General features: G+C 53.6%; 1 protein-coding gene across 1 annotated transcript in view; it reads left to right on the top strand.

Annotated features, from left to right (window-relative positions):
* LOC144934376 (amine oxidase [flavin-containing] B-like) overlaps positions 1-6,556 on the top strand; it is a 79,127-nt gene extending 72,571 nt beyond the window's left edge. Inside the window, exons 11-13 of the mRNA XM_078860062.1 lie at positions 4,650-4,747; positions 4,918-5,029; positions 6,193-6,556. Coding sequence (XP_078716188.1) covers positions 4,650-4,747; positions 4,918-5,029; positions 6,193-6,378 — 396 coding nt within the window. The 3' untranslated portion in view covers positions 6,379-6,556. The remainder of the gene's footprint in view (positions 1-4,649; positions 4,748-4,917; positions 5,030-6,192) is intronic.
* Positions 6,557-18,998: the final 12,442 nt, after the last annotated feature.

Raw genomic sequence — 18,998 nt, forward strand, 5'->3', positions numbered from 1 at the left:
GGAGGGTAGTTGCGGCCGCTACTGGGTCGTCCACGGTACCGGGTTCTATTTAGGGGGTCGAGGTGCGTATTTTGGTGGACTCCGGTGCGTCCGCGACCATTTTTTCGGATGTCATTTTCCATCTTTTGGGCATTCCGCCAGGGAGAGTCTTGTCCGGGGTGAAGTTTTTTTCAACACTGGATCTCTCCTCGGGATTCTGGCAGCTTCCCCTCGATGAGTCCTCGAGGGAAAAGACGGCTTTCCATATGCCACAGGGATTGTTTCAGTTTAATTGCCTTCCGATGGGCTTGAATGCGGCCCCCGCCACTTTTCAGCGGTTGATGGAGCTGGTGTTAACGGGTCTGCAGTGGGAGACATGTTTGATTTATTTAGACGATAGCATCGTCTTTAGCCGCACATTTGACGAACATTTACAGAGATTGGAGACGGTTTTTGCTAGGATGCGCTCCGCCAATCTAAAATTCAAACCGAAAAAGTGTCACCTACTGCAACGATCCGTGCGTTATTTGGGACACATAGTCAGTGAGGACGGGGTGGCCACGGACCCAGAGAAGACGGCATGCGTACGCAACTCGCCAACACCGGCCTCGGTTGGGGACGTACGTCGCTTCCTTGGGTTCGCCTCATATTATCGCAGGTTCGTTCCGAACTTTGCTATGATCGCTAGGCCCTTGCACCTCCTTACGGGTAAGGCTCGGAGGTTCAGTTGGGGTCCGCCGGAGGAAGCGGCGTTTGAGGGCCTACGCAATCGGTTGGCGACGGCGCCGACATTGGACTATCCGGATTTTGACCGACATTTTATTCTGGATACGGACGCTAGTGACACCGGGATCGGGGCCATTCTGTCACAGTCCAAGGGCGGCGTGGAACGCGTGGTAGCCTACGGTAGCCGTGTGCTGTCCCCGGCAGAAACCCGCTACTGCATTACTCGCCGCAAACTATTGGCTATTGTCTATTTTCTCCGCCAATATCGGCCGTATCTATACGGCCGTTCGTTTATTGTGCACACGGACCATGCGGCTCTGCAATATGCCCTGAGAGTTGACCAACCATCTGGCCAACTTGCACGATGGTTGGAGACCCTGCAGGAATTTTCCTTCGACATTCAATATCAGAAGGGGTCGCGTCACGCGAATGCGGACGCGCTCTCCAGATTACCACAGGGGTCCCCTTGCGCGTCGGGTACGAATAGGTGTACGCCGGTTCAGCTACCCCCTCGGCCTGTCGTGTCAGCTGTCGAGGTGCCTGGGGCTCCGGTGTGCCCAGGACCGGCCGATGGGGTTCTGAACCTGCCGCGCTTGGTATGGATTCGCGAACAATTGCTTGACGACTCGTTGGGGGCTTTACAGAGTCGGGCTGCGAAGGGAGCGGGGGGATTGCTGTCCGGTGGGATGCCGGGGGCCGCTCTCCGGGATGGTTTGCTCATGTGGAGGGAGGGATTGCATGACCGCTGGCGTCTGGTAGTACCGTCGTCGTTACGGTACGAATTGATTCGGACTCTGCACGGCGACACTTTATTACATCTCGGTGTGCAGAAGACTTTGTTAACATTGCAGCGAGACTACTTCTTGCACGGCATGACGACGGATGTCGTCGGACACATTCGGGCGTGTCCCGAGTGTGCCCGGCGGAAGCCGCCTAAAAACCCTTATGTGCCGCCGGTGCAGTCTATACAGGTGTCTCGAATCAACGAGTTCGTGGCGCTGGATATTTTGGGACCTTTCCCGCCATCCGCTAGGGGTAATAAATTTTTGCTGGTCGGGGTGGAATATCTTTCCCGTTGGCCGATGGCTTGGCCCTTACCCGACCAGTCGGCGGCGTCTATCACGGACGCCTTCCTGTTTGGATATGTTCTGGACAAAGGGGCGCCGGAGAGGCTACTCACGGATCAGGGGCGAAATTTTTCTTCTAAATTGTTGGCGGAAGTGTGCGCTGCTCTGGGAACCAAGAAGGTTCGTACGTCTCCTTACCACCCGCAGATGGATGGCATGGTGGAACGGCTTAATCGGACGCTGTCGGCCATGCTATGTCACACGGTTGACGAGAAACAAGCTGATTGGGACTTGCATATACCTGGGGTACTCTCCGCGTATCGGATGACGCCTCATGCGTCCACAGGGTATTCTCCATTTTTTCTAATGTACGGCCACGAGAATGTGCCGCCGGTGGAAGTACAGCTGGGTATGGGGGCGAGGGTCCTGTTAAACCTCTCCCTGGGTACATTCAGGACACTGTTCGACGCGTCGCCGAGGCACGGGAGGGGGCCCGATTGGCTACTGCCAAGACTCAGGCGCGAAACGAGCGTTGCGCCCGGCGCTCGACCGGTACATGCCCCTGGCGAGTGGGGGACTTGGCATGGCTGCACTGCCCGCAGGTGCGGCCGGGGACCTCCTCTAAGCTTCACAAACCATGGCAAGGGCCGGTTGAGCTTATTGAAGTCCCTAACCCGCAGTCCGCGCGGGTTCGGTTCGGATCACGGCGCTGGTACGTCCATACGTCTAGGTTGAAGCCCTATGTGGCCCCGCGGACGGATGCGTCATCCCCTGATGTTGCCTTGCCGGTGTCTTGCACCCGACGCACCTCTGCCCTTGCCTGTTGACTCTGCAAGCGCGCCTGTCGTGCCTTCTACGGACGAACCAGCCGTGACGCAGGCGGATGCGGCAAATCCTGCTCTGGGTGGGCCTACCACGGCGACGGGGCCACTTCACCCCGCTGCCCCTCCAACCCCACCACAGACACGGTTGCCAGAAACCCCGGACTTGGGTCTCTCTGGGGAATGGGACCTTGGCGTTGACGGGCCTCCAACAGCGGCGGGCGGTTCTACTCCCGTCGATCTTAAAACCCCATCGCGTTCTCGGTCTGTGGGGGGACCGCCGCCCGTTCGGGACGGGCCGGCGACCCGCACGCGTTCCAAATCCCTTTCCTTTCGTTGATTGTTCTTGTTCTTGTTGTTCTTGTTATCATTGTTATATTCTCCGTTGTCCAGTGATGCCAGATGGTTAAAATGTTGCTCGCATTATTTTATTATATTTATTGCAGCCGGGGTTTTCATCAGGGGGGGGTCGTGTAATGCGAGCAAGGATTGAGGGGGGGCGGAGTCTGGGTCACGTGGGGAGAGGGAGGAGTCAGGGTCACGTGGGAGAGAGGATTTAGGGAGAGAACCGGAAGGGGAACGGGGAGTGGAGAAGGAGTGAAACGGGAGGAGGCCACGCTGGGCAGTACGGGGAGAGTGGCGCGGTTGCCACGCGGTGGGAGACGTCGACACCGTCAGCCATCGGTGTCACACGCAGAGAGCTAGCGGGCTGTGGGAGGCTAGCTGTATACGGGGCAGCAGTGAAGCTGGAGAGTGGAGCAGCGGTGTGGCTGCAAGGCGGAGCAGCAGGGAGACTGCATATCGGAGCAGCAGAGGGGCTGTGGAGTGATCGTCGGGAGGGACGCGGGCCTGAGCGAGGACGCCGTGGTAATGAGATTCTACGAACCCAATAAAGGACAACGGAGATCGACATATGAGAAAGAGTCCTTTATTACATTGGTGTCAGAAGTGAAACAGCATGTCATCTCTAACATTTGACAGGGCACTCCCAGTGGCAGCTGTCACTGTTGGCACAAGGTGACTCAGCATCTGCCCTGAAAACAAACATTAGTCTGCCCATAGGGGGTGACGATTGTTTAGTGTGATTGCATGTGCACAACTCTCTGTGTTCCCCTGCCCGTGTAATTGGGATTACGGGTAATTTGAGGGAATTTGCATATTTGGCAAATTTGTATCATGATGCCAGTGCAACAGATGTCAAGGGATTTTTAACGTCCGCTGTGAAGCAGATGACATTAATTCTGTACTGTTTGGTTCTTTCGGTAAAGTCACGTAGGTAGAAAAATAATAGATCACGACATTTCGATCGAAACACAAGCAATCGTCATCAAGTGGGACAACCACAGCAAGAAAAAACTGCTGAAGTAGGCGAGAGATCTGCCGTGGCACGAGGTTATATAGGACTGGGCAGTAGAGGGGGAGAGAGAAGTGGGGGGGGAGGCGGGGCTCAAGGCCAACACCAGTGACGATTATCTGAACCAGTCCTGGGCCTCTCCTAGGTCTACTCGGCCTCAAATGAGTACTTGGTGTGGTGTGTAAAAACATCACCACTGGGGAGACAAAGGCGGTCGGGTGCAGTACTGCCAACCCACCTCGTGTACCGTGCCACCCTTCATAGGTGCTTGCTAACAAGACTTGCCCCAACATACTCTTTGTTTTTTTCGGTAAAGTCACGTAGGTAAAAAAATTAATAAAATTAATGAAAACTAAATTAAATCGCGACGTTTCGGGTGCAACACAAGCGTCCTTCTTCAGGTGGGGGCAACGTAGCGAAAGCACAACCGCTTAAGTGGTTGTGCTTTCGCTACGTAACACGCTTAAGTGGTTGTGCTTTTGCTACGTTGTCCCCACGTGAAGGACGCTTGTGTTACACCCGAAACGGCGTGATTTAATTTAGTTGTTTTCATTTATTTTATTTTTTACCTACGTGACTTTACCGAAAAAACCAAAGAGTATGAATCCTTGCAGTCACGAAAGTTTCAAATCTAGAATTACTTGCCCCAACAGTCTGCTAAGGCTATATGGGGTATATTTGTCTTTGTGTGTCTATGCTCAGCCTGTGGGCTACCTCGAGAAGAACTGGATGGAGGAAGAGTTCTCAGGTGGTTGCTACGTCAGCTGTTTCCCACCGGGGGTTCTCACCAGTTATGGAAAGTATGGCATGACATCTTATTTTAAAAAAATCACAGCAAAGTGGTGCCTCGCTCTCAATTTAAACACGTACTTACATTGTTTATGAATGGGTGGGTCATTTCAAAGTTCATCTGCACTACTTTCTGTGTTCCCCTGCCCTGCACTGTGCTCACAAACACGCATGGTCCCAGGGTGCTGAGTGAACCGTTTGGCAGGGTGTTTTTCGCTGGGACAGAGACGGCCTGGGAGTGGGCAGGCTACATGGATGGGGCGATCCGTGCTGGGGAGAGGGCAGCTCGCCAGGTTAACGCACATTGCACTCCACGCAAACTATGTATCAGTTGTGTTAGTCTTGTGTTAGTGGGTCCAACTGAGTCGCAGACGTTGTTCCTTTTGGAGGCAACACATTTATTTGTAACACCGTAACACAAAGGGGTAACGGCCCCTTTACCCGATACAGCCTCGGGTGGTGACCACCCAACTAACTACGCTACACAGAGGGGTTACTGCTACGAAGGGTCGGACCCTCACTCGGGTCTCTGACCTCGGTCCCTCTCAGGGACCCGCCTGATATCCCCTACGGTCGGGGCCGCTCCGCCCTCGGCCCCGCCCGCCTTCTCGAGCATACTCGTTCCCTCTCGATCCTTCTCAAGAGCTCTCCCCAGACACGTGATCACCCACCTGGGGCTCCCTGTGTGGACACTCTGGATCACGTGTCTACGGGGTCAACCAGAGTGCCATGGCCCGGGGCAACCCTGCCCCTGGGCTGACACTCACCCACTCCCCCTCGTGGGAGCCCCCACCACACGCTGTGCGTGGTGCCCGTATTATCCCAGTGCTTACCAAGCCCCGCTAGGGCTGGTATTACACACAGCCATCCACACAGTGCTGTCCACGATGTAGGAACATCGAACGGCTACGGCCCTTCCGGGCCGGCACCATACAGTGACATCCCTGATGTCACTACAGTTGTAATGTTCCCCCATTGTTATCTGGACAGTGCTGTTGACATTGTCACAAAACGAAGTATCCTTTCGGATCACTCGCAAAGCAGTGCAATCCTTTGTGTTGGAGAACGGCCCATGGAACCAGACATATCAGAGCTACCTATTAGAAACCTTTAAGTGACCTCTGGTACACACATAGGAGAGGGCAGCACTTGCCATTTTCTCTGTATGTGAGAGTGAGGTTCGTCGCATGACACTGGAACCGATATTTTAATGCTGAACGATGAAATTTTACCGAATTAAGTGAAGACTGGGCTGACACCATCAACTCACTACACTTGAGGAACCAGGCTACTGCCTGGTTTCAAACCCATTATCTCATTGGTGTCAGCTCAGCACTCTAAGCCACTCGGGCACCTTCCACAACCAAAGTATTAAATCACATTTTTAAATGTCGGACTTTTGTTAAATTTATTATCAAATCCCGTTAATGTTCTCTACATGTCTGTATCTGCGCAGGTATTGCATGCTCTTGGTCACATCCCTGAGGCCGCGGTTTGGGAGAACGAGCCTGCCCTGCCCTCGTACATGCCCAGCCATTCCCTCTGCCTCAGCTGTCTGCTCCCATCTGTGCAGACGGCACTCTGCGCCACAAGCATCCTCATTGCCGGGGCCATTGCTTACTTGCTGCAGTCGGGTGCCTGACCACACGACTGGCTCCTGCTCTGCCCTGAATGCTGTGCTGTGCAGATCAAGATGTCATCATGGCCAAGTCTTTGATAACCACTACAGCTCCTGCCACCAATGCTTTATACCCTCCACCAGTTCCTGCAGTTGCTGTACAGTAGACCCGCAGCCTGCCATAATGGTATCTCACCCACCATCTGGCCTTTGGTCCTCCCCTTGGTTGCCAGACTTGTCGAGACCACTCCAATATCTATGTCGGCAATTGGCCCTCCCTCATCCCGCACACATGTTCCACCCCCTAACAGTTTCCCAAATGTGTTGTCAGAGCACCGTTCGAAATAAAATCAAACCTTGCTTTCTGGAAAATGACGGTTGATTTGCTGTCATGATGTCTATTTTAAAACTTAGCTGAATTGTTCTAACAAATGTTGGTTTAAAAGTGATTTGTAACATCCAACGATACTGGATGTTACTTATAATGTCATCTTGTTTAAGCACCCTCATATTACGTCACATTTGAATTGTGAACCTTTGCATAAGCAATGATTCACTTTGGTTGCCTTGGGTGTAACGATACCTCGATTTATATCGAATTAATTTATGTCTTCCATTGGTTTATTTTCTAATGGTTTCAAGTGACCCCTTCACCCAATAGATGTTGCTACATTCACCATAATGCTTTTGAAGTTGGTGGTTCACACAATCATTTGCTGAGTCTCCCAGTCCACAGGGCTACATCGCAGCCAGTTGATGGCAGTATCATGTCGGTTGTTTATTACTGGTGTAGGACTCGTACAAAGGTTGTCTTTCTCTCCTCTTTATTTTCCTCTTAGAGTCCACCTTCGCCACGCCACCGCTCCGCGTCTCGGCGCGGCTTCGCTCCGATCCGCGCCTCTCTGCTGCGCCACTGCTCCGCATCTCTCCATGCCCTCTACCTCACTATCGCTACGCTTGTCGTCTCTACGGTTTCTCCTACTCTGCAACCTTCCGATGCATGGCTATCCTGGTTGCTCACTGCGTTCTCGCTACCACTGTCTCTCCGTGCTTTACTCTACTAACACTGTCTCTACGCTTTACTCTACTATCACTTGCTCTGCGACTTTCCGGGCACCGTTACTGCAGCTCCATCCACGACGCCTGACTCGTCCAGGACCCCCTTCTCTCCGTTGCGCTCTGGCTTATATCCCCACACCAATTAATCTCCCTAATTATCTCTACCCCCCGCTTATCGCTCGCACCCTGGCCCCCCGTGTCACGTGGCCTTGTTTTCGCCGCCGGAGCGACGCCAGCTAATGCCCAATTACCTTTCCAGCCAATCACTGGCCTGTGTCCTCCCGGCTACCCTGACACCTGTTTCAACCCTTAACGACCCACTTCGCCTAAAGTCACAACAACAACCATTACCTCACATCACCCCACTGTACTGTGCTTGCTTGTATAGCAACAGAGGCGGGGGATGCGTGGCACGCTATGCTCAAGCCCTACATCACCCCCCCCCCTGTGAAAAAAACTAGCCGTCCCGGCTAAAACAACGCGAAACGCGAAACTCACAGTACACGAAAAGTTCAACAGATGCACAATATATATACAACCCCGAGTCCCAGGAATTTAAGTAAAAGTTAATCGTCGTGAACGTGTTCCCACGGCCGGTCCGTCTCCCTGACTCAATGGAACAGGGGCTAGGGCATCCCTGTCCGTGGCCACAGGGCAGCGTTCTGCCTGAACCGTGCGTCCATCTCCATCCCCCTGTCCATCTCTCGACGAGAGCCACCCACGGCCTTGTGCGTCCCGGCGTGTCCGTCGCTTCAAAGATGGTGTTCCTGCAGCCACACGGGGGGTAAACCGCTGAGGTGCATCTTCCCATCGCCCCCCAGGACACTCGTCGGACACATCCAATACAGGCCGTTCCGGGATTGGAGATGACGCATCATATGGCACAACATATCTTTTCAACCGTGACAGGTGAATGTGCCACAACCGTCGACCGTAGCGAATCCTTACACTTTGATCCCGACGAACTTCCACAATCTCAACGGGCCCCTGCCAGGGCCGGTGGAACTTTGGTGACGTGCCCACCGGCACCATCGGACAATGTAACCAAGCCTTGTCCCCCACTTGCCATGGTTCCCGTGGAGGCTGCCCCCCGTGCAGACGCTCATTAGCTGCCTGCCTTCGTTCCGTATTCCGCAGTGAGGCCTCCCTGGCCTCGTTCAACCGATCCAATGACTCGCGCATGGGGACAGCCACCACTGGCGACTTGCTCTTAGATTTCACACCCAGCCTGACCAAGGCCGGGGCTTCTGATTCACGCCCATACATCAGATAAAAGGGCGAATATCCTGTAGAAGCGTGTGGGGCCAATCTATAAGCGGCCAAAGCCGCCGGGACATGTAAATCCCAATCCATCTGAGCCGAATTAACCTGCTGGCACAACATAGATGTCAATGTTCGATGAAGATGCTCGACCATCCCGTCGGTTTGCGGGTGGTATGGGGATGTCCGGATTTTTCTCGTACCCAATGCGTCACACACCTTCAAAAGGCGGGACGAAATTTTTTTTCCCTGGTCTGTAAGCAGGTGCTCCGGGGCCCCTTTATCGAAAACGTAACCCTGCAGAAAGGCCCCCACAATTGATCCCGCTGATTGGTCCACTAACGGCCATGCCATAGGCCACCGAGTTAAGTATTCGATCCCCATGAGCAAGTATTTGTGACCCCGCGGGGTAACGGGGAACGGTCCCAAAATATCAAGGGCCACAATTTTGTTAACCCGTGAAACACATATCGATTGCAATGGTACCCGATATGGCTGGGCTGGCGCCTTCCACCGTGCGCACTCGTGACAAGCTTTAATGTACAAATGAACGTCATTCTGCAACCCCGGCCAATATAAATCATTACTTAAAGTCAAAGCGGTTTTCTTCTCCCCCAAGTGCATCAACCGCGCGTGCGTGTCGGAAATGAGTTTCCCTCGTAAACACAGTGGCACCACTATACAAAATTTCTGTAAGACGACATCCCATCTGACCAGGAGGTCGTCAATGAGTCGGAGAAAAGGCCGATTATCCGACAATTTGGAGCGAGAGGCCCGTAGCTTCATCCTGGTAAGCGACGGATCGTCTATTTGCAACCGCACCCAACGCCCCCGTGACAAACCCAACAATCCAGGCTCAGTATCCGGTGTCTCGTCAACCCGGTTTGAATTAGCTGCAGCGGCCATTCTCAGCTCGCTCTGCAGTGGCGGCCCACAACGCGGCGATCCCTCGGAGCACCGACACGAGCCCGATGCCTGAGGCAACCGGGACAGAGCACCCGCGTTAACGTGACGCGTACCCTTCCTGTGGTGGACCGTAAATGAGTATCCCTGCAGGACCTCAAGCTAGCGGGCCATTTAGCCCGAGGGTTGATCGATCCGCAAGGAGTACTGCAATGCCGCGTGGTCGGTGCGGACCAAAAACTGTCGCCCGTACAAATATGGTCGATACAACTGTACAAAATGAACAATCGCCAATAATTCCCTGCGCGTTACGTAATACCTTTGTTCCGCCGGGGACAGTACCCGGCTGCCATACGCGACGACCCTTTCAACACCGTTAATCGTTTGCGACAACACAGCTCCGATGCCCGTGTCACTGGCATCCGTGTCCAACGTAAACATTTCCGCAAAATTTGGATACCCGAGCGGCGGTGCGTCCACCAACGCGTCCCGGAGCATTTCAAATGAATGCTGCTCCTCAACACCCCATATAAACTTTTTACCCTTAGCAGTGAGCGTGTGCAGTGGCCTCGCAATCGTAGCAAAATTCTTAACAAATCGCCGATAATATGACGTAAAGCCCACGAAGCTGCGTACTTCTGACACCGTTTTAGGCACTGGCCACGCACGAACACAACTAGTTTTCTCCGGATCCGTTGCGACCCCCGCCTCGCTGACCACATGACCAAGATATTTAACGGAAGTTCGCAACAGATGACACTTTTGGGGTTTAAACTTCAAATTGGCGCCCCTTACTCTGCCAAACACAGCTCGTAGCCGCTGCAAATGTCCCTCGAAATCCTTACTAAACACAATGACATCGTCCAGGTATTATTCTTTGGTTATTTTCGGTTAAGTCACGTCTAAAAATAAAATAATAAATCAAAATAAAACAACACATTACGACGTTTCGATTGCAACACAAGCAATCATCATCAGGCATAAAAGAAAATAGCAACAAAAATCTAACTAGAAAACTATAGACCGACATACAAACAGACAGACATCACAACGGCACACATAGAGAGGAGTATACAGGCACACGAAAATTAAATAACCTAGTAAAATATTGAAATGTGATGTAATACAACACAGAGAGTCGGTTAACACACAATTAACGCATGGCCTGGTTGACTACGTGTTTCAAAATTTGCTAAGTTAGAATTTTAAGTGTGAGCAACAAATATCTAACTAGAAAACTATAGACAGACATACAAGCAGACAGACATCACAACGGCACACAGAGAGAGGACACAAATCGGCTGTGTGAGCAACAAACATCTAACTAGAAAACTATAGACAGACATACAAGCAGACAGACATCACAACGGCACACAGAGAGAGGACACAAATCGGCACAAAGAGATGGTCGTTTCTGTGACGGTCCCTTAAATATAGAGAGGAGGGGGAGGGGACGGGGGGAGGGAGAGGGCGGGGAGATCAATGAGTTCACGCCAGTGTACTACCATTGTAAGTGAGATGATAGACGCGGCACGGGAGGCGAAAGCTCCCAAATTAAGATCGTCCAGGTAAATCAAACACGACTCCCACTGCAATCCCGTCAACACCAGCTCCATCAGTCGTTGAAAAGTGGCCGGTGCGGAGTGCAGCCCCATCGGCAATACATTAAAGTGAAACAATCCTTGCGGCGTGCGAAAAGCCGTCTTCGGTTTAGATGCCTCGTCCAAGGGCAATTGCCAAAAGCCTGATAAGAGGTCTAATGTGGATAAAAATTTAGCGCCGGACAATGCGTCCAATGAGTTGTCAATGCACGGAAGCGGATAAGCATCCGCCACCGAAACTTTATTTAATTTCCGGTAATCTACACAAAATCGCAGAGAGCCGTCCCTTTTTTTTACCAACACGATCGGTGCTCCCCATGGGCTGGACGAAGGGGATACGATATCCTGTTGCAACATCTCGTCAACCGTCCTCCGGATGCAATCCTTCTCCAGCGGGCTCACCCGGTGAGGATTTAATCGAACAGGGGCCGCATCTCTAGTGTCAATGTGATGTCGCAACAAGGTCGTACGACCGACGTCAAACTTCCCCGAGCTAAACACATCCCTAAATTCCCAAAGCAACTCCCTTAACCGCGTCCGCTGCTCGGGTGTCAAATCGTCGTTACCTTCATACAATTCGCGAAACCAGCTCGGTTCCTCCTCCGGTCGCGGCAGCGTGTTACCCCCCCCCCCCCGCTGCCAAACACACATGGCTTTCCGAACCTCGTTCGACTGACGCATGTGCCAGCGTGGTCCCTTCCTGAATAACGACCGGCTCGTGCACCGTGTTTACAATCTGAATAAAGGGTTCGGCCGTTGCTGGCACCATCGTAAAAGCCCCTACCAAAGAGGGCATTCGTGACACGACATTTTAAGGTGACAATAATATACCCTTCTCCAAGTTACCTACTGACAGCCCCTTTTTCAATTTCAACGGGACAAGCATCTGCGTCGCAGGCGGAACGCGCACCGTGCAGCTAACCACCGCCTGGACCACAGCGTTGACACGAGCAAATTTAGGCGGAGTACCCAAAAATGTTATGCACTTCCCTGACGGCAATTCCAACTGTCCCCTTTCAATCGAAATCCTAATCGGCATCTTTTGCAAAAAATCCGTGCCCAATAAACACGGCACAGCCAAAACAGACGAAACCAAAATGTACCCTGTTACACACACCTCCCCGACCTGTATCGTTGCTAGTATACGACCCATAATTCCCAAACTACCCCCATTTGCCGCTATACACGGGCCCTCCACTGGTTCCAAAACATGGGCCGAAGCAGGGAGCAATCGGAAGGTGTGCAAAGAAATAAGCGTCGTGGATGCCCCCGTGTCAACAATAACCCGAATTTGAATCCCTTGAACAAACGCCATCACATCTGACGAACCCGGCGCAGCCCCCAAAACACGATGAGCCAACGCACCCCATACCGCATTACCTTGAGCATCATACGAAGGGGGATCAACATTATGTATCGACGCGGATGGGTGAGGTGTAGGATACGGCCGTGTATTGCATGTGTCGCGACTCGCCTGGTAATCCTGCGCTGGGTAGAATCCCCGATTGTAGGGTCCCGATGAACGTGGGAAGACGCGTTTCCATCTCCAGCAGTCCCGCGCGAAGTATCCTCGCCGCCCGCACTCGTAGCAGCGTGACGGACCGCCACGTTCGCCCGCATCCGAGCGGCGGTGTGGGCTCAACGGTGGTCGTGCGGCCGCTGCCGTCAGCGGCGTCAGCTCTCCCTCCGGTAGACCACCGTCTGATCCAATGCCCACCACCAGGGGCCGAGATGGCCCCGCCGATGGCTCGTCGCGAAGATCCAGGTTGACCTGGATGTTCCTGGCAAGCTGCAAGGATGACCCGTCATCGTCGTTGTCGCTGGGAAGTGAGAGGACGACTTGTAGCTCCTTCGCCATCTGCAACAGCCTCTCCTGGGCCAAAGAATCAAGGGCCGCTTCGTCCATTGCCGGGTAAGCCGCTTGGCCAAGAGTCAACAGCGCACTGCGATACGCGAGGGGAGATTCTCCTTCCGCCCATCGCCTTAATTGAAACTTGCGCTTGGCGACCGAGCGAGGTTCGTAAATCTTCTGCATCGCCGCAAATATCTCTGTCAAGGACAAGCGAACCCCTCGAGGGAGACCATAGAACGTCACCAATGCGTCGTCGTCCAAAGCCGTTGGCAGCGCCCGTAGCGCTTGAGCCTCCGTCCACCCGAGCGACTCATACGCTGCCCGAAATCGTCGTGTAAACGCCGTCTAGTCACCGACCGGGACCTCTAAGCGTTCCACGTGCAGCCGACGTGGCGTGCTCGAGGCCAGCGACTCCGGTTCCACCTCCTCGTCCAGCAGCACACCTGGCGCCTCGGGAGATCCAGCCGCGCCGTCAGCCCCCGCAGATGTAACGAGGTCGTGCGGCTGCGGATCCAATCCCGTCGGTGCTTCCCGCATCGACCGCAGAACTCGATCAAATTCTTGCATGAGCACCGCCATCCTGGCCTCCCACGCCGCCATCGCAGCTCTCCACACGTGCGGCGGGCTCAGCTCCTCATCGTCGTGCGTGTCGACCTCGTCGTGCGGCGGTGCTTGCTCCGTCACGTCCTCCTGCGATGCGGGGGCCTCCGCTCCTGATGGAGGTATCACGTCCGCATCGCTGCTCTCTGCCGACGAGGCTGCCGGTAAGTTATTTTTCTTCATGACTTTCTTGGACATCTCGGTGCAGGTCCGTTATCACTTCTGACACCAGTTGTAGGACTCGTACAAGGGTTGTCTTTCTCTCCTCTTTATTTTCCTCTTAGAGTCCACCTTCGCTGCGCCACCGCTCCGCGTCACGGCGCGGCCTCGCTCCGCTCCGCGTCTCGGCGCGGCCTCGCTCCGCTCCGCGTCTCGGCGCGGCCTCGCTCCGCTCTGCGTCTCTTTGCTGCGCCACCGCTCCGCGTCTCTCCGTGCCCTCTACCTCACTATCGCTACGCTTGTCATCTCTACGGTTTCTCCTACTCTGCATCCTTCCGATGCATGGCTACCTGGTTGCTCACTGCGTTCTCGCTACCACTGTCTCTCCGTGCTTTACTCTACTAACACTGTCTCTACGCTTTACTCTACTATCACTTGCTCTGCGACTCTCCGGGCACCGTTACTGCAGCTCCATCCACGACGCCTGACTTGTCCAGGACCCCCTTCTCTCTGTTGCGCTCTGGCTTATATCCCCACACCAATTAATCTCCCTAATTATCTCTACCCCCCGCTTATCACTCGCCCCCTGGCCCCCCGTGTCACGTGGCCTTGTTTTCGCCGCCGGAGCGACGCCAGCTAATGCCCAATTACCTTTCCAGCCAATCACTGGCCTGTGTCCTCCCGGCTACCCTGACACCTGTTTCAACCCTTAACGACCCACTTCGCCTAAAGTCACAACAACCATTACCTTACATCATCCCACTGTACTGTGCTTGCTTGTATAGCAACAGAGGCGGGGGATGCGTGGCGCGCTATACTCAAGCCCTACACTGGTACCCTGCTTTATTCCCACATACTGAAGATTTTGCAAATATGCCAGTGCAAGATCCTCCTACAAAAGGTCTTGCAACTTCATGGGGCTATTCATAAAATGAGTATCACTTGCAGCTGTTAACAGGAGATGAGAACCAATGCTTCAATACTCATTTAGTGTCCTTAAAAATATTAATATTAATGCAATTTAGCTTCTAATATTCATAATAAGACTGTAATAGATAAACGAGGCAAATAATATTTTATGAATAATAATTGTGCAGAGGAGTAGTATAACGACGTGACGTCATGAGCACTGTAAGACGCGATGATGTCATGTCATGAGATATACTTAAGGGGGACCCCGTGACGAAAGGGGGTTGTTGTTGTGGGAGCCCGGGATGGAGAGCGTCTGAAAGAGGTCTCTCCTGCTCGTGACCGGACGGTTTTGGCTGATCCCCCGTCCGGGTTCTACGAGTAGAAGAGCCGAAGATATAGCCAGGGGTAGGGCTCTGAGAAGTCTGTAAGAGCTGGCTAAGGTTACGTGGGGTGCTGCTCTCCTCGGTCGGGCGGTGTTGGCTGAACCCCCGTCCCGGGTCGAGTGAGAGAGCCCAAGAGATAGCCAAGGCTTGGAACAGATAGAGCCTAAGGTCCGAGGGAAGGACCGAGTGTAGGGACACCTATCTCTGGTGTAAACCGTTATCCCTTGTGTTAATAAACCGGCGCAAGCCCTTACTGAGAGTTCCGTCTTCGAGTCATTCTGCACTACACAATTGGTGCCAGAAGTGACTCCAGCCTTCAACAACATGTAAAAATTGGCGGCGAAGCGGAAGAAGCTACCTGTGGTGATGTCCGACGAAGAAGACGGCATGGAGGAGGTTCCCGCAATGTCCCCGGAGTCCGGGGCCCCGGAGATGCGCCCCGTGGAGCCCGGCCGACAGGAGCAGGAGATGGCGACCGTAGGTGGCCACCCACCACCACCAGAGGTCTGGCGGACCCTCACAGGCCAGCTTAGGCTGCTGTTTCAATCGGTTGCGCAGCTCGTCGCCACGTTGTCTGAGGTGGGAGCACAGCCGCGCACACCCTTCCGGGGGTCCTGGCCGCGTACAGGCTGGCCCCTCACGCCTCAACGGGGTTCTCGCCTTTTTATTTAATGTACGGTAGAGATCCAGAACCCCCGATTCAGGTACAAATGGACCTGGGATCCTCGAAGAAGGGATTCGCAGTGCCCGCTCCAATGAAAGCCGCACTCGAAAGACTGCGGGAGGCATAGCAAGCTGCCGTTGATAATTCTGGCAGCCGGAAAGTGGCTAAAGAGTGCTTGCCGAAGCACCAGGGCTCCGGGCTTCTGTAGGAAAAGGGGCAAAAAGCGTGGCTTGATTGTCCCCAAGTACCTGTGATGAGGTCGTGGAGGTCCGACGCCCGCAATGTGTTCGCATCCGCTTCGGTCGCCGGCACTGGATTGTCAACCCGTCTAGGCTGAAAAGATATGTGTCACCTAGCCCTGTTGATTCATCTCCACTTCCTGAGCGGCCGGCGATTGATGCGTCCGATGCGCCGGGCCGCCCGGACCAGGATGATGCGCAAGATGAACGCTCTGTCTGTGCGCCCACAGAAACTCCCCGAGTAGCTCCGGAGGCGCCGCCTTTTCCTGTTGGAGCCCCAGTGATGGGCCTGTTGCTGGCTGATGCTCCGCCTGCCCCGACGACTGATGCCGCACGTGGAGCGGACCGGCGACTCACACGCGCTCAAGGGGCGTTCGATTCCGCTGACCGCCCCCCCCTGGGCCCGGGTTCCAGCCGTCACCGTTGTAATTGGCGCATTGTTCCGTGAGGGAGTGGGTCGTGACGGCCCGGAGGTTGTAGACAACTGAACTGAAATTATCCGGCCCCCCCCCCCCCCTTTTTATTCTCTAAACTTCAAAGGCCCAGGGTGACGTCATACCGCGCAGCCAATCGTGCGCTTACTTGCGCCCTCGCGCTCTTGTTTCCTGGTCCTTCCTCGAGTTCCGCGGAAGGGCTCTTGCGCTTTTGCCTACTTCATATGCCGCCCTCCATCTCCTTGTATTTTTGTGTCCTTCTTGCTAAATGTTCCGTCCTCCGTTCTCTACGAGTTGTACCTCATTGCAGTTGGCCCAGGGAACCTTTCCCTTCTGCGCCCATATAAGTTTAAGCCAATTTAGGGGCACCACAATGTAACCTGTCCTGTGAGGGTCGGCCAATCTCCTGGCACCGGAAAACCGTGGGACTCTCCCTCTAGAGGCCATTCGGATTAAAATCCAATGTGCCAGGCAATCTCCCGCTAGGACACTACGTGGGTGCAAGTGCGGCGTGTGTGCGTGTGCTCAGGGTGGGGACCGGCAGGGGATTGTGGCGTTTGCAGAGTTGCTCCGCGGTCGTGGCACCACAGTTATTTTGCGTGGGGTGACAACGCCACCTCACGAGGCCTCTTCACGCAATTCCAAGTTCTTGGGGGTTTCATCGGCTTGGATCTCTGTTTCTTGGATTCTAGTCTTTCATTGCTTTAACTTCAATTTCTTGTGGTTACCTCGTGCACGTCGAACCACGAGTGGATCAAGTGGACTGAGGTGCCCTCTGTCAGGCGGTGCAGGAGATGCATTACTCCACATACCTCATTATCAGTATCATCAGCAGCAGCTATGATCAATCCCCTGCTGGATGAAGGCCAACCCATCGCATTATTTCATGATCCTTTGATGCAACAATCCACCTAGCATCAGCATACGAGCAGATATCATCGCTGCATCTCCCCGGTGAACTTTCACTCAGATGCATAAATAGGACTTTGTAAGATTCTGCAATTGTGTACATAGTTGTATGGCTCCAAATCCACGTGATCAAGGGGGACGGATTGGGAAGCCAATTCCCCCGATTGCTTTTATGGTTCTAATAATTTCTACCAGGGGTTCCATCACAATTGCAAAACGTAGGGAAGAGAGGAGACATCTTTGCTGGGTGCCTCTTTTAAGGGAGAATCTTTCTGACACCACACCATTGGTTGTGACCGCAACACTGGGCTTATCATAAAGTAGTTTACACACGTCTATGACCTGTGGAGGAAGTTGAACATGTCCATGGTTGTGGATATGAATTCCCACTCTACCCCATCAAAAGCTTTCTCTCCATTTAAGGCCGTGGTGTAAGCTTCCTTTTGTTCTGCGATTGGTAAGGTCCGTCACGTATATCGGGTTAAATTGTATGCTAAATCTCTTATTTCATACAACCTGTCTGTCTATATCCCTTGCAAATCACCTCTAGGAGGGGTTTTCTAATCCATTCTTCAGGGTTTTTTTTCATAAATCTTACAATTTTGAGTGCTGGAGATTGACCTCTAGATCTGCAGGAGGTTTGGAGGTGTGCCAGATTTGTGTTTGGTGGATATTCTGGCCTCTTTCATTGATTGCGGCAGGCTTCCTCTTTTGAAGCTGTCTGTCCGGGTATCTTCTACTCGGGGAGTAAGAGGGGACCATATGACTGTGAAATTAGAGTGGGAATCCACCCAGACCAGGATCCTTTCTCGTGGGAGATGCCTTATTGGTGGAGGGGTTTGGCCACAGAGCTTCATTGAGCTGGGAAGAGAGTTGTAGGAGGTTCACCTTCACTGTGTCATTCATAAATGTCAAGGTGTTGTGGTTGCAAATGAGCAAGCTTGCTCATTCCCATCAGTTTGATCCAAGTGTTGAGATGTAAATAGCGTCTCTATGGCGTATAAGCCGGCTACACCCAGAACCTGTAAAGGAGTACATATGTAGTGACATCGGCGATGTCACTGTATGGTGCCGGCCCGAGGGGGCCGTGGCGCGCGATGCACTGTCATCGCGTACACCCCATAGGCGGGTGTAGTACCAGCCCTAGCGGGGCTTGGTGTGCGCTGGGATAGCACGGGCACCAAGCATAGCGTGTAATGCGGGCTCCCACAAGGGGGAGTCGGAGAGTGTCAGCCCAGGGGCTAGGGTTGCCCCGGGCCATGGCACTCTGGTTGACCCCGTAGACATGTGATCCGGAGTTTCCACAGAGGGGGCCCCAGGTGGGGGGGGGGCTAGGGGGCGATCACGTGTCCAGGGAGAGCTCTTGAGAGGGATCGAGAGGGAGCTAGAAGGCTCGAGAAGGCGGGCGGGGCCAAGGGCAGAGCGGCCCCGACCCAGGAGGATATAAGGCGGGTCCCTGAGAGGGACCAGAGTCGCTGCATTCTACAAGCTGAAGCTCCACGTCTACAAGCTGGAAGCTCTACGTCCTACGAGGCATCAATAAGTGGTCAGGACCCGAGTGAGGGTCTGACCCTTCGTAGCTGTAACTCCTACGTATAGAGTAGTTAGCTGTGTGGTCACCAACCTAAGCTGTATCTGGTGAAGGGGCAGTTACCCATTTGTGTTACGT

This window comes from Lampetra fluviatilis, chromosome 10, assembly GCF_964198595.1.
Source record: "Lampetra fluviatilis chromosome 10, kcLamFluv1.1, whole genome shotgun sequence".
NCBI lineage: Eukaryota > Metazoa > Chordata > Hyperoartia > Petromyzontiformes > Petromyzontidae > Lampetra > Lampetra fluviatilis.